The 11,984-nt window shown below is 45.9% G+C and overlaps 1 protein-coding gene across 1 annotated transcript in view; it reads right to left on the bottom strand.

Moving 5' to 3' along the window:
- Nucleotides 1–9,649, bottom strand: part of BRD3 (bromodomain containing 3) — a 16,053-nt gene extending 6,404 nt beyond the window's left edge. Inside the window, exons 1-5 of the mRNA XM_009082292.1 lie at nt 9,333–9,649; nt 8,588–8,725; nt 7,512–7,659; nt 6,316–6,530; nt 3,374–3,745 (exon numbers count right to left, since the gene is read on the bottom strand). Of these exons, the coding sequence (XP_009080540.1) occupies nt 3,374–3,745; nt 6,316–6,530; nt 7,512–7,659; nt 8,588–8,725; nt 9,333–9,533 (1,074 nt within the window). The 5' untranslated portion in view covers nt 9,534–9,649. The remainder of the gene's footprint in view (nt 1–3,373; nt 3,746–6,315; nt 6,531–7,511; nt 7,660–8,587; nt 8,726–9,332) is intronic.
- Between the last annotated feature and the right edge of the window lie 2,335 nt (nt 9,650–11,984).

Raw genomic sequence — 11,984 nt, 5'->3', positions numbered from 1 at the left:
TGCTGAAAGGAAAGAGAAGCTAACACAAGATTTCATTTGCATTTAAAAGACTTGGGTTTAAAGAAATTCTCTATTTGCCAAGTGCTTGCAGGGCTCCCTTTTGTGTGTCCTGTGCACCTGTATCCCCAGTGAAGGGGCTGACTGGCAGACAGGCTGCAGACTGATGGGAACAGACACATCCTCCATCCCAGCAGACATCAGGGATGTCACCTACCCCTAACACAAGCAAAATTGTCATTTATTCAATGAAAGCTACAAAAAAATTCATCTACATGATAGAACTACCTCAATAACACTGCCATGAATTCTAGAACTGGTTTTGTTGTGAACAGGGCAGAATTTCACCTCCAGGGACAGAGCTACAGAGGGATCTGCTACAGGGTTGGTGACATTCCTTGCTCCCTGCTGTGCTGCAGCCAGAAATCTGTCAAACTTGAGTCAGGAGAACTCATTCTCTTGGTGAATCAACCAGGAGACAGCCTGGGAGCCACAGCACAAAGGCAGAAAGGGAAAGATTTATGGTGCTCCTGTCTCAAGGAGAGCTGGCCTGGCTTGGAAAGCCCCTCAGGCCAATTCCACAGCAAAACATATGTTCAAACAAAAGGGTTTTAAAATACACCTTACTGCATGTAAGGCCTTTTTCTATTTGTTTGGCATCCTCAGTGGCTGATTACTGCCTATGAAATAAATGCCAGTGTCTGAGGCTTTGCTTTTCATCCAAACTCCACAGTTTTCTAGCCCAGCTCTTTTAATCTGTGGATTTTTATTTTGTTTTCTTGTAAAGAATCATTAGTTTAACAAAAGAAATAAAAGCACTTTAAACTGGGGGGCTGGGATATCTTCAGTTACAAATTCACTCTGAGATATCCAACTGCTTAAAAAAGTGATTACAACTGCGGATCAGGAGTCTCAGCCAGCAAGAGTGGCAGAGGTGCAGGGAGACCAGCACCATCCTCTGTCCCATATAGTATCTGCCACAGAAATCTCATTTTTCTCTCAATAATCAACTGTTTAATACTCTTTAATATACATCAAATTGTTTCCTAATGGCTAATGTGTCTCTTGCTCAAAGGCAAGTCTTGCCCTGCCCACAGAGGGTGCAAAGAACATCTCCTCACTTTCAAAATCCTGAAAGCTGCTCTGAAACTACAGCAATACCCTGCAAGAAAATTAAGCAGTGAGCAGAGTCAGATCCCTGGAGGGGCTGCTTTATTCTGAAAATAAACACCTTGCATAAATCCTCCTGCACAGCAAGGGCTGTTGGTTGTTCACCACTGAGTAAAGCAAAGTCAGAGACATCCCCAGCAATGCTGCTGTGACCTGGCAGCCAGAGGATGGAGAAGAGGTGCTCCAGGTTCCCCTCAGCTCCATCCTGGGCACAGCACCTGCCTCCCCATGCCAAAGCTCCATCCTTTCCTCTCCTGCTCTGAGCAGTTCTGTCCTTTCCCCTTCCATGATGACCATCAAAGAATTGAGGTGGAGATGAGCTCACAAATCCTGTCCCTTTGGCTGTTCCCACTCTCAGTCTTAGCTCCAGCACATTCCAACACATCCCTCTGCTCCTGGCTGCAACAAGCTCAGCTACAGCTCCTCCATCTCACCTGCCACTGGCACAGTCCTGACAGCCAACCTGTCTCCTGAATCACCCACAGAGAAAACCACCTCCACATCCTCCTAAGAAACCCCTGCTGGGTGCACAGCCTGGGAAAAACTGCTCATGAACATGAAGGATATTCTCTGAGGAAAATCAAAGCTCACCTAAGCAGAGAACCAAAGTGACAAGAATGTATTATATGCTTGTGTTTTACTTCCTCACATAATTCCTTCCAGATTAGTTCGAAGCCCATTACCTGTGCTGCTTTATCACAGCCATTGTCACTTGTGCAGAATTAAATCTAAAAAACCTTTCAGAGCCACAGGAGAAGTCCCTGACACTGGAAAATTACACTGCCTGCAAATGGCAGGTTTCTGTTCCACACAGTTAACATATTATAGACTGCATCTCAGAGAAGTCACACTATGATCTACAGGCCAAGAGCAATGATAATAAAACACTCCATAAAAAACCAATACCAGACAGCACTTCTAACAAGTTTATTAAGAAAAATTTTACCATGTGGAAAGACAAACCCAGAGTGAGTCTTTACATATAAAAGGCTCCACTGGGTGTGCCACTAACCTGTCTCCAGTTTTCTGCCCTACACTAGTGAGGTACAGAGGGAGAGTATCACCTGCACCTGCAGGAAAAGGACAGAGGTAGACAACTTTCAAAGTATGCAGTTAGGACCACAAAGAGATTCAGGTGTGCAGAAGTCACCAATCCAAGAAATCACTACTGTGCACCTCAAGTCTGCAGAATGCAGCACAGAATCTCTTGCAATAGGAAGCCAGCTAAGCACACACAGAAATACCAGTGCTGAGAGGCTCAGGATTTCACTCTCCATCTCTAATCTTCCTGCATTCACCTGGGACTTGATCTACCAGGTTGCAGGGATCTCTGGAGACTCACAGCATCCCTAGGAAGCTGAGCTGTAGGAATGAATGGCACAGCACATCAGAGTGTGACATGCTGCTTCCAAGTTCTACACAGGATTTGTCAAGGAACACGAAAGGAATCACAAATACAGCTGCCCTTTGTCACCTGGGCATTTAGACAATACCAGGGTTTGGCTCAGCTGGCAGCAAAACCCTTCTGACATACTACTGAAAAGCAGCAGAAACACCTTCACCTCCTGCACATCGAAGTCTCACCTCCACCAACACAGACCCCAACACTTGGCTCACAAGCAAAAGATGGGAATTAGAAGGATATGGTTTTGCTGCTTGGATATTTAGGAGGGATTCAGAAAACCTCTCAGCCTATAGGGAGAAACAGCTTGAATATTAGACCACACTAAGCTAAACTCTTGAAGAGCCAAGCATGAACCTCACAAGCATCACCTTATTTCCTCCTCTCCCTGAGTACCAGCTCATCACGTTCCAGTTGGAATTGCTCAGTGTAAGCCTATCTGGACCACACATCATGCCAACAAGGAGGTAAGCAGCAGTTTCTGGAAATGGGATACTATCAATTGAATCCTATGAAATACAGCACCTCAGAGTGCAACACAATCCCAAGGACGCCAGTTAAACAGCTGGACTATCCACACACAGGAGAAGATGCCATAGTGCAGTCTGCTCTGTGGGGCAGAAAAAACAAGCTGCCCCAGGTTATAAGGGAAAAAAAGGAGAGGGGAAGGGAACAAAACATGAAAATCTCCAGCTGATATCCAAACAGGTTGAGTTTCCACCCTCATCCCTTTCCCCTCCCCCCGAAGGAGCCAGTCCTCTGCAACCAGAGGACCTGCCAAAGAGGTGGGAAACGTGGACGTACTTTAACAGTACTGAGATCCATGGGGTGTTTGATAATATCATGATAGTCATGTAATTCCAAGGCCTCTGCATCAACAGGCTTGTAAAAGGGCCACGCGTAGGCCGCGTGCTTCTTGGAGAGCATCTCCTTGAGGATGCTGTCACAGTACTTGAGGTGCTCAGAGAGTTTGCCCTTCTTGCCTGCGTGCTGGGGAACCTCTCCATCCTCCAGGTCTTTCTTTGGTGGTTTGATGGGGCGGCCGCCGCTCTCCCGCCGCGCGATGATCTTGGCCTGTTTGGGGTCTGACAATGGCGTGGGCGACTCGCTGCGGCTGGCAGTGATGGCAGAGGTGGTTGGGGTGGTCGTGTCTGCTTTCCGCTTCACTCCCTTTTTCTGAAATGACAGGCACCATGAGTACCATGCCCAGTTCTCCAGCTGCGCCAGCAGAAACCTAGGTCAGCCTTAGTTTTGAGGTCTGCCTGTCCTCGGACAGAAAACACAAGGAATTCACTGGGAGAAATGGGACTCAACACACAATTCAGTGACTACAACACGTCACCTGAGCCACAGTAACCACCATTTGCACATCTCCAACCCAACCCCAACCAGGATGCTCTAAAACATGTTAGCTCTATGTATTTCCCTGAGATGGAAACCAAGGACTCTTACCTCGTGTTGGCCAAGGGAAAGGAGAGCGCTCGGTCGATTACTGCAGCTCAGCTGATGCATCGTGACTTAGTAAGTGTCAGTAACTTAACCACATGTCTGAGGCCCCAGTGGCAGGATCAGGCTCTAAGTTCTGAACCAAAGCATATTAATCACCAAAGACCCATGAGCCCTCACTCCCCTGTATTTAGTGGGTGTGCTAAGGGAGATTTTTGCCTTAAGCAAATAAACCTTCTCTCACATCAATTCAAGCTGTGACTGTCCAGTCAGCTCTCATGGTCCTATGAAAGATTTATTTCTCTGGTGAAAGGAGGGGGGGAAAGGTTCCTTGGGGAAATCTAAGGGAAATCTTAAGTAAATCCCAAGCAGAATTAATCCTGCAGTGTGTATCTGGCAAACTCACTCCTGGGTTCATCCTTGAGTTTTAAAATGAAATTGATTCTCAGCAGCAAGTTATCTGGACAGAAACTGAAGTATGGATAGGTTTTTGAAGAGGACAGCTTAGCTGCAAGAAGATCTGACTTACAGTTCCTCTAGTAATTCTCAAATGATGAGGTTAAATAAGCAAAATAATTCAGTGGCTCTGCTGGTCCAAGCAGCCTCACATTAGAGAGCACCAGTACTGCTGCAGTTAATTCCCCAGTTCAGAAAAAAACACCCCCAGCTTTCTCTGAGCTATGCTTTCATCATTTTTAAAGCAATACTCAGCTTGCTAAGAAAATTCCAATTATTTAGAGCAACGTTTTCATTTACCCATAAATTAACATAATAAATAGCAAAACACCAATGACAACTCCCAGAAGATTACTCAGTAAGGAAGACAGAACTAATGCACCCAAAACCTGCAGGCAACATCAGTCTCCTCCAACTGGAGTGACAGGCTTGTCTTGAACTGGTTTATAGCAGAAAGGAACATTCCTAGTGCTGGAGCCTGCAAACCTTAAAGGAACAGTCCCAGTAAAATCAGGGGCTCAGTCACAGAGGGATGTTTTGGGCTATATGGTGCAAGATGGGGGGAACCTCCAACTGGAGCACCAGCACTGGGGAAGGCTGTGGTCAAAGGAGAGCTTGGAACTGAGTTGGGGCAATCACAGTGTCATGTTCAGTTTTGGGCCCCTGACTTTAAAAAGGACATTGAGGCAATGGAGTGTGTCCAGCAAAGGACAACAAAGCTCACTTCCAATTATTTAGAGCAACGTTTTCATTTACCCATAAATTAACATAATAAATAGCAAAACACCAATGACAACTCCCAGAAGATTACTCAGTAAGGAAGACAGAACTAATGCACCCAAAACCTGCAGGCAACATCAGTCTCCTCCAACTGGAGTGACAGGCTTGTCTTGAACTGGTTTATAGCAGAAAGGAACATTCCTAGTGCTGGAGCCTGCAAACCTTAAAGGAACAGTCCCAGTAAAATCAGGGGCTCAGTCACAGAGGGATGTTTTGGGCTATATGGTGCAAGATGGGGGGAACCTCCAACTGGAGCACCAGCATTGGGGAAGGCTGCGGTCAAAGGAGAGCTTGGAACTGAGTTGGGGCAATCACAGTGTCATGTTCAGTTTTGGGCCCCTGACTTTAAAAAGGACATTGAGGCAATGGAGTGTGTCCAGCAAAGGGCAACAAAGCTCATAAAAAGGTCTAGAATATATGCCTTATGGGGAAGAGCTGAGGGAATTTGGTTTATTTTGCCTTGAGAAGAGGCTCAGGGGTGATCTCATGGCTCCCTACAACTACCTGATAGGGTTCTAGAGAGGTGGGGGATGTCTCTCCTGCCATGGCTGCAGGGAGAGGACTAGAGGGAATTTAAGACATAAGCTGAGACAGGGGAGAGACACATTTGATATCAGAACAGGGGAGATACACATTTGATATCAGAAACAATTTTTTCACTGTTAGAGCATTCAGGCACTGGAATGCTCAACTCCAGGTTGCCCATGGAGGTGGTGAAGTCACCATCCCTGGAAATGTTTAAGAGGCACCTGAATCTGATGCTGGAGGATACGGTTAGGGGTTACAACAGTGACAGGTTAATGGCTGGATGTAAAGTTCTTCCAAACTTGATGATTCTGTAATTCTATAGTTGACACCACCTCAGCTGGGGTATGGTCAAACTCTTCTCAACCCACTCAAACTCAACAGCGAACGCTTGTCTGAGCACACCCCAAGGGGACAGTGATGGCCAGGGAAGCAGAGTCACACGTGAAGAGAAGGAACACACAGAACCAGCAGTGATGGGATGGAACCTGGTCAACAACATTGCTGCTGAAGAGGAAGGGGTCAACTTCTCCATTTACCTTGACTACCGGTGGCGTGGGAGGCACCACGGGCATGATGGGCGCGGCGGGCGGAGGGGGAGCGGCGGCAGGAGGGGCAGTGACCGGCGGGACGTTAGCAGTGATGGTTGGCACAGGGGTGGCAGCAATGACAGGAGTCTGAGACACGGCTGGAGGGACGTTCTGGAACGGGGCCGGCGGGGACACGGAAGACACGGCCACAGCTTGCTGCGCTCCTTTCAAAGACAGAGCAAAAACACACTGCACTGTATTAACAGCTACTGGTGCCCACAGGATACCAGGAACAAAGCGAAACCGGTGCTGATGGACTGTGTGCTCAAAGGCTTGGCAAAGGGCTCCCAGTTCAGGGCTGTGGGAAGAGCACACAGTGTGATTTGCTTGGTGGTGTTACACAGGGCACAAAAAAAAAAAAAGAGAAGTCTCTAAGTCCTTGTACCATGAGCTTTAGGTCAGCCATGTGTAAGAAAAATACTTCAAGCTTTGCACGTGGGGTTATGTTGCTCTGGGCCAGTCTTCACTCCTCTCATGCTCTCAGAGCTGCAGTGAGTTCAGCAAAAGAGCAGGAGCTCAAGGAGAGGGAAGAGAGGGAGGTGGTTCATACTATGCAAATGGTGACAACCACTCCCCTAAGCCAGCTAAACACTCAGGAGTCCAAAGCACTTCAGATTTGCCACAAGTACACAAGGTGTGATTGTTGGGATTGTCCAACTGAGGTTATTCTATGATTTTGTGATCCTAAATAGAGCTTAAGTCTCCTGATAGCCTGAGTGTCTCTCATGCTACACCTCACTGTTAAAAAACTGCCAACTAGTGTAATGTTAAAGGATACCAAAGGATGTTGGAAAGACACATCACAACTTTCTGAGCTTGGAGGAAGTTCTAGCTTCATTTAGCACCTGAGATGTGGGAAAACAGAGGAATAGCTGACTTTCCCAGAGCAACAATTAGACCGTGTTTAGAGGGGAAAAAATTCCAACAGTTTAACTCAGCCCACACAAGCTCCTTTACTTGACTGACCTCAAGACAGACAAGCCCTGAAACACTGAGTGAACATTATCGAGGCTTTTCTCCCCTGCTTTAACTGTTAAGACTACATGCTCCCTTCTGAGCCTCTTCACCACTGCAAAGCCAAGCAGTTTGGAAGGTGGGTCAGGCAACAGCTCGTAACAGGCCCTGCCACGGGACGTGGTCAATACCTGTACTCTGTGTGCCTGCTGTCGGCTTGCGACCTTTGCCTTTAGGAACTGGGGGCAGTAATTCCACTTCCTCCTGAGGCATCTGGGCAACCTTCTGCAGAAATATCTTCTCCAGGGCTTGGGCCATGAGGACAATGTCATCTGTGGGCTGCAAAAAGAAGAATACAAGTCCATGCTGGATCATTCATGTACATGAAACGGAGAGGTTCAAGATCAGGCTCTGAAATCCCTGATGGCACTGACAATAAAGAGATTAGCTCCTCTCCCTCCTTGCATGTTATTCTCCTGCTCTTCTCTTCTGGTCTAGCATGCAATAATTACAGCCCCTAAGTATGCTGCATCCAGAGAGCTATCAGGACTTCCAGTAGGAGCCTGATAACCAGCATCCTGCACAACGGCGTGGAAGCAGCAAACTGGAACAGATGAGCTGTCCTCCCCTGCTTGCCAGCAGGTCCAAGGGAAGAGTCTAAACACATACTCTGCGGCTCAAACTAATTAATTTGTTTATTTCAGCTGTTCTCCAGTCTGGGTCAATGATGACAAACGACTGTAGAAAACAGAATAAAAAGAATAGAGACATTTAACACCCCAACAAAACAGCAAACAAGCCAAACCCAAAATCATAATAAGCAATCTAAATGTGTGCAAGTATGGACACATTTATGGAGACAGAGAAGGGAGTTGTGCTTCCTGAACTGCTAACAGATCCAATTTCCTGCCAGACAGTGTAACACACAGCACTAATACACCCAGAACACCTGCAGAGCACTGCCAACAACTGCAGCTCATCTCAAACAACTCCTAACTGAAAACAAAAGCAGCAAAAACTCGGTACATAACCCCAGAACAAAAACCTACCTATAATTAAAAGGCATATTTGCCATTTTAACTAGTCTGGGGGAAGAAAGACACAGCACAAAGACAGCTTTGTGCATTTCAAGTAACGTGGTTGCAATTAGTGGCATTTCAAACCCTTGCAAGGAGGGTCTGGAGTGCAGTGGAGCTGTCCCTGTTCCAAACCTGCACGGTAACACTTGTAGGTGGGTCTTTTCTAAAGCCTTGCCTGGGCTCCTTACCTTGTTATAGATGTAACAGTTTGTAAACATGGTGTTGAAATCCTGCATACATTCACTGGCACTCCAGTAGTAGTTGTGTTCCAGGCGCTTCTTGATCGTCCCCATGTCCATGGGGTTTTTGATGATTTTGTGATAATCCTGTTAAGAGAAACAGCAAAGAGTTACATCTCCTGAGACAGACTGTTGTTCACATCTCCCTCTAATCCTGTTTACTCCTCATTCCCCCTCCCAAAAAAACACGACCTCAAATTTTTGTGGATATTGTAAACACCACTTTTGCTTTCATTTCTTTCCTAATTTGTAGCCTTTCATTTGCAGCCTATCATTAATTACGAACTTGACTACAAAGCACTTCTTCCACAACCGCCAGTCTGGGAAATGAGCATTTCTGCCTCCCTTTTTTACAAGGCTGCCAATGGCTCTTACAGAAGTTTATCAGTGCCAACACTGGCTGAAACTCTGCTAAAAGATTCAGTCTCTCTTTTAAGAGCATTTTGGCCTTTAAAAGGTTTCGACATGTCAACCCAGTTTGTCTCTGGGCTGGTCTCAAGCACCAGCAGAGGCTGTGATTAGCCTGGAGATGCTGCAGGGTTATGTACTGTCATTTTTTTATCCTGGAGAAGAGCACCAAGGCCCCTTGACCACTGGGCACTCTCTGAGCCTACCCCACTCGAAGGCAATCAGCAAACTGATGTCACTAACCCTTTCCAGGCACAGAACACAGCGCAGAAGATGAGATACATACCGGCAAATTCAACTTAATTGCATCAACAGGCTGGTAGAAAGGCCAAGCAAACTGATGCTTCCACAAGGTCTTGACCACAACATTTTGCATATATTGCAGTTGGTTGGTTTTCCGGCCAGGCTTATTAGGATTAGTGACCTCTGGAGGTGGTGGATTCACAGGCCCCTGAGGAGCCTGGATGGCTGATGTGACTGTCGACATCTTCCTGCTCTTGCTCTCACTCGCTGTTAAAGCAGCAGCAACGGGGAGATTTTCCTTCTTCCTTTATGCTCCCTGAATGGGACTGACATCCCATTTCCAGGGTCCGACCATACAACCTAGAGCAAACTAGAGGAAGAGGACAATGTGTAAATACAGGTATTTGAAGGAAGCACGTTGAGACACTTCTGTTGTTGGCAGTATTTGAACTCAGGCTCTACCCCACCTGCTTCACTCGCTGGAAAACACTTTCTCTTGCTGATGGGCACAGTCCAAAACTCAAGAGACAGTGGAATAGCAATTCCCAAATTCAAAGCCTGCAGAGACAGCAAACTTCACAGGACTAGTTTGTGCTTTATCTGCCTCAGAGAGCAACCTCGTGCCAAGAACACACATGGGGCAGCCTGAGAATATGGTTAGGTAATACAGTTAGGATGTAATGCAGACTCCCATGAATGCACTGATCCAAGCTACTAAATCCATAGCTTCCAGCTCCATGTAAACTGAACTGCATTGTCTCTAGACCCATGCTGGCTGGCACTGAGTCAGCTTACAAGTCTCTCCTCTGGTGCAATGGTTAGTCTAAAATCCCCTAATCAAGAGCAGATGACAGCTGCCACAGGACCTCCATCCAGGGAAGTGAAAGAAGGGGCAGAGGGAGATGCTGTGAGCTGCTGCAAATGAAAGGTGCCACCAGAAACAGCTTAACTGGAAGTGAGCTGCATTTGGAATCTCATAAATATTTTGCTATGCCAATAACTACACTTACTTGGCCCTAGTTTTGTACAGAAGTTGCAAGATTAAGTTCAATATAAACAATAACTGATGTTATAGCCCAGGACTTGGCTAAAGCGAACACTGTCATGTTCTCTCTCAAAGGTACATATGAAATTCAGAAGAATCCATAAATTGCATTATTGTATTCTGCAGCAAACTGCAGAGGTAAAAATAGCCTGGTATCAGTGTGCCTTGTAAACCATATGGTAAACAGCTTTGCTATGTCATCTTCCATAAACATTGGGTATTTCAACTCACATCAGGACTGCAGCTACTCTTCTCATGGCAAACAGACCACAATCACTTTCTAGAGGCAAATTATTTCAAGTATGGTCAGCAAGCCATACAAATACTCTCACTGACATACGCTTCTTGGCTGTACAGAGAGACATGAGCAGAGAGAGAAGCTGCAGGAACACAGGAAGGAGAGAGCAGTGAGACATCCTAGGAAAAAAACCCAAACACTCTGCTTTGATACAGCCCTAATCATCTCGCCTGAATATCTGGACTAAATATAGAACATCAACTTAGCCTTTGAGTTGCTGATTAGATGAAGGCAGAAAGTAAACACATACCTGACTTGGGGGAATTTTACAAAAATAGATGTGTACAAACACAAACAGATCTGCAGCAGAGAGAGAAGGGGAAGTTGTTAAAAACCTGAAACAAATCCCTGTGTGAGGTCATGTGATTATGTGTGCAAGGAAGAGACAAGTCCAGTTCTAATGCTGCCACCATTTGGTCATGAGACCCACTGTATTCCAAGGATGTAGAAAAAGCAGGGATGACAGTAGGACTTTCTTGTGTCATGTATAAGTACAGATCCAAAGTCAAGCCTCTGGTCCCTGTTCTTTGACAGCTCAAGAGCCCAGCTGAGTTCAAAAAGGACTAGTCTCTCATCTGATCATGCTGCTGGTGACAAGCAGGGTGATCACCAAGCAGCCAAGAGGGATGCTGACATCCTCTAGGCAAGGAATTTCAAAACTAGGATGTTATTTGGGATTTCAGATTTGGAAGAAACTGGGGAAGCATTTTCTCCTGATGTTTCATTAAGTCAAAGCAGCAGCAAAAAGATTTGCAAAATTCAAATCTTCAGACTGAGGGGGGAGGAATAGAATTAAAACAAAGAATTAGAAAGAAGAACTAAAAGATAACTAAGAAGCTTCACTCAAGTCTCCTTCTGGGGAGCTCCGTGGATGGATTTCAAACTCCAAGGTCTGTGAGCAACATCCATCATCCAAGAGTATGCAATGCTGGCTGCAAGCCCCTGGTGACCACCAGTGAAGCATTTTGTTTGCTGTCTCCTTGATTAACAAACTGAATCCAATGCAAGGATTGAGGGGAAATAAAAACACCCACAGAGAGCAATTCCTACTGCTAGAGAGCATTTTGGTCACAAGTCTGAAACTATGCAGTGTAACTTTAGTCTTCCCTTTAAATAACCTAAGGCTAAATACGATTCTCTTTTCATTTGAGTCTCCTGGTGTCCTCCTACCTCTCACACTCCATTTGGTAAGGATTTTTAATTAATTTTATTAAATCCTAGCACTGTAATTCAAAAAAAACACAGCTCTAGCTTCTGCTTTTCTCAGACTTCCTCTCTACTCTTAGCCAAAGTGCTCAGTATCTTCACACCACAGCTCTTCATCTGTGCCATGGAGATAGTGTCAGGTCCTT

This window comes from Acanthisitta chloris, unplaced genomic scaffold (assembly GCF_000695815.1).
Source record: "Acanthisitta chloris isolate BGI_N310 unplaced genomic scaffold, ASM69581v1 scaffold38589, whole genome shotgun sequence".
Classification (NCBI taxonomy): Eukaryota; Metazoa; Chordata; class Aves; order Passeriformes; family Acanthisittidae; genus Acanthisitta; species Acanthisitta chloris.
Note: the sequence above shows the minus strand (reverse complement) of the source record. Positions and strands in the feature narration are given on the sequence as shown.